At 45.7% G+C, this 838-nt stretch overlaps 1 protein-coding gene across 1 annotated transcript in view; it reads left to right on the top strand.

The window, feature by feature from the left end:
* The window catches only part of ABHD6 (abhydrolase domain containing 6, acylglycerol lipase), a 48674-nt gene that overhangs the window by 30774 nt on the left and 17062 nt on the right, over nucleotides 1-838 (top strand). Inside the window, exon 4 of the mRNA XM_019652772.1 lies at nucleotides 176-424. Within this exon, the coding sequence (XP_019508317.1) occupies nucleotides 176-424 (249 nt within the window). The remainder of the gene's footprint in view (nucleotides 1-175; nucleotides 425-838) is intronic.

Here is an 838-nt window from a genome sequence, read left to right as displayed (position 1 = left end):
AATTAGGGAGGGGCCGAGATTCTGTATTTCTTATGGGCTCCCAGTGCTGCTGGTCCTTCAAATATCTTGAAGGATCTTTTTTTCGGTTTCTCTTCAAAGTGTGGTTTTGACTTTGAGCAAGGATGGCAGTACCAATTAAAAAGGAATCTGGTGGAAAATACCTAAACTATATTAGCTCTGGGCTGATACTAGAAGTTCCCAATGTAAAATGGGGCTTGGTATGAAGGTAGATGCATTGCCAAGCTGTTTTGGTATGAATCCCACAGGCCTGCAATACCCAAGGGATACTCAGTTCATGCAACGGCTCAGAGAACTGAAGGACTCTGCCGCCGTAGAGAAGATTCCCTTGATCCCATCCACCCCAGAAGAGATGAGTGAAATGCTCCAGCTTTGCTCCTATGTCCGCTTCAAGGTGCCCCAGCAGGTAATGTGATCTCAGCACTAGTATGCCTGCCTTCTGCCAGAGGCTCAGATGGCCAGTCCCAGCATCCCTCATGCATTCCCTCCTTCTGTACGCATCTATTTATTCCTTCAGTGAGTATCTGTACTGTGCCTGTGATACGTTAGGCACAGTGCTTGGGCACTTTGGTGAATAAATTAGACAGAAAAGGTCTCTGGGCAGACACAGGCTAGTGGGGAGGCAGACAATTAATAAGCAAACAAATACAAATTTAATATGTTTTCTAGAGGAAATGAAGATGGTGCAGTGAGTAAAAACAGGGAGGTAGTGGAAGATTTGATAAACCTCTTTAAAGGAACAGCATATACAGAAGTGCAAAAACATAGGCAAGTTCGAGATGCTGGAAGGAGGCCAGGGAGACTGGAGCCTGGAGGGTGA

This window comes from Hipposideros armiger, unplaced genomic scaffold (genome assembly GCF_001890085.2).
Source record: "Hipposideros armiger isolate ML-2016 unplaced genomic scaffold, ASM189008v1 scaffold_187, whole genome shotgun sequence".
Lineage (NCBI taxonomy): Eukaryota > Metazoa > Chordata > Mammalia > Chiroptera > Hipposideridae > Hipposideros > Hipposideros armiger.
Note: the sequence above shows the minus strand (reverse complement) of the source record. Positions and strands in the feature narration are given on the sequence as shown.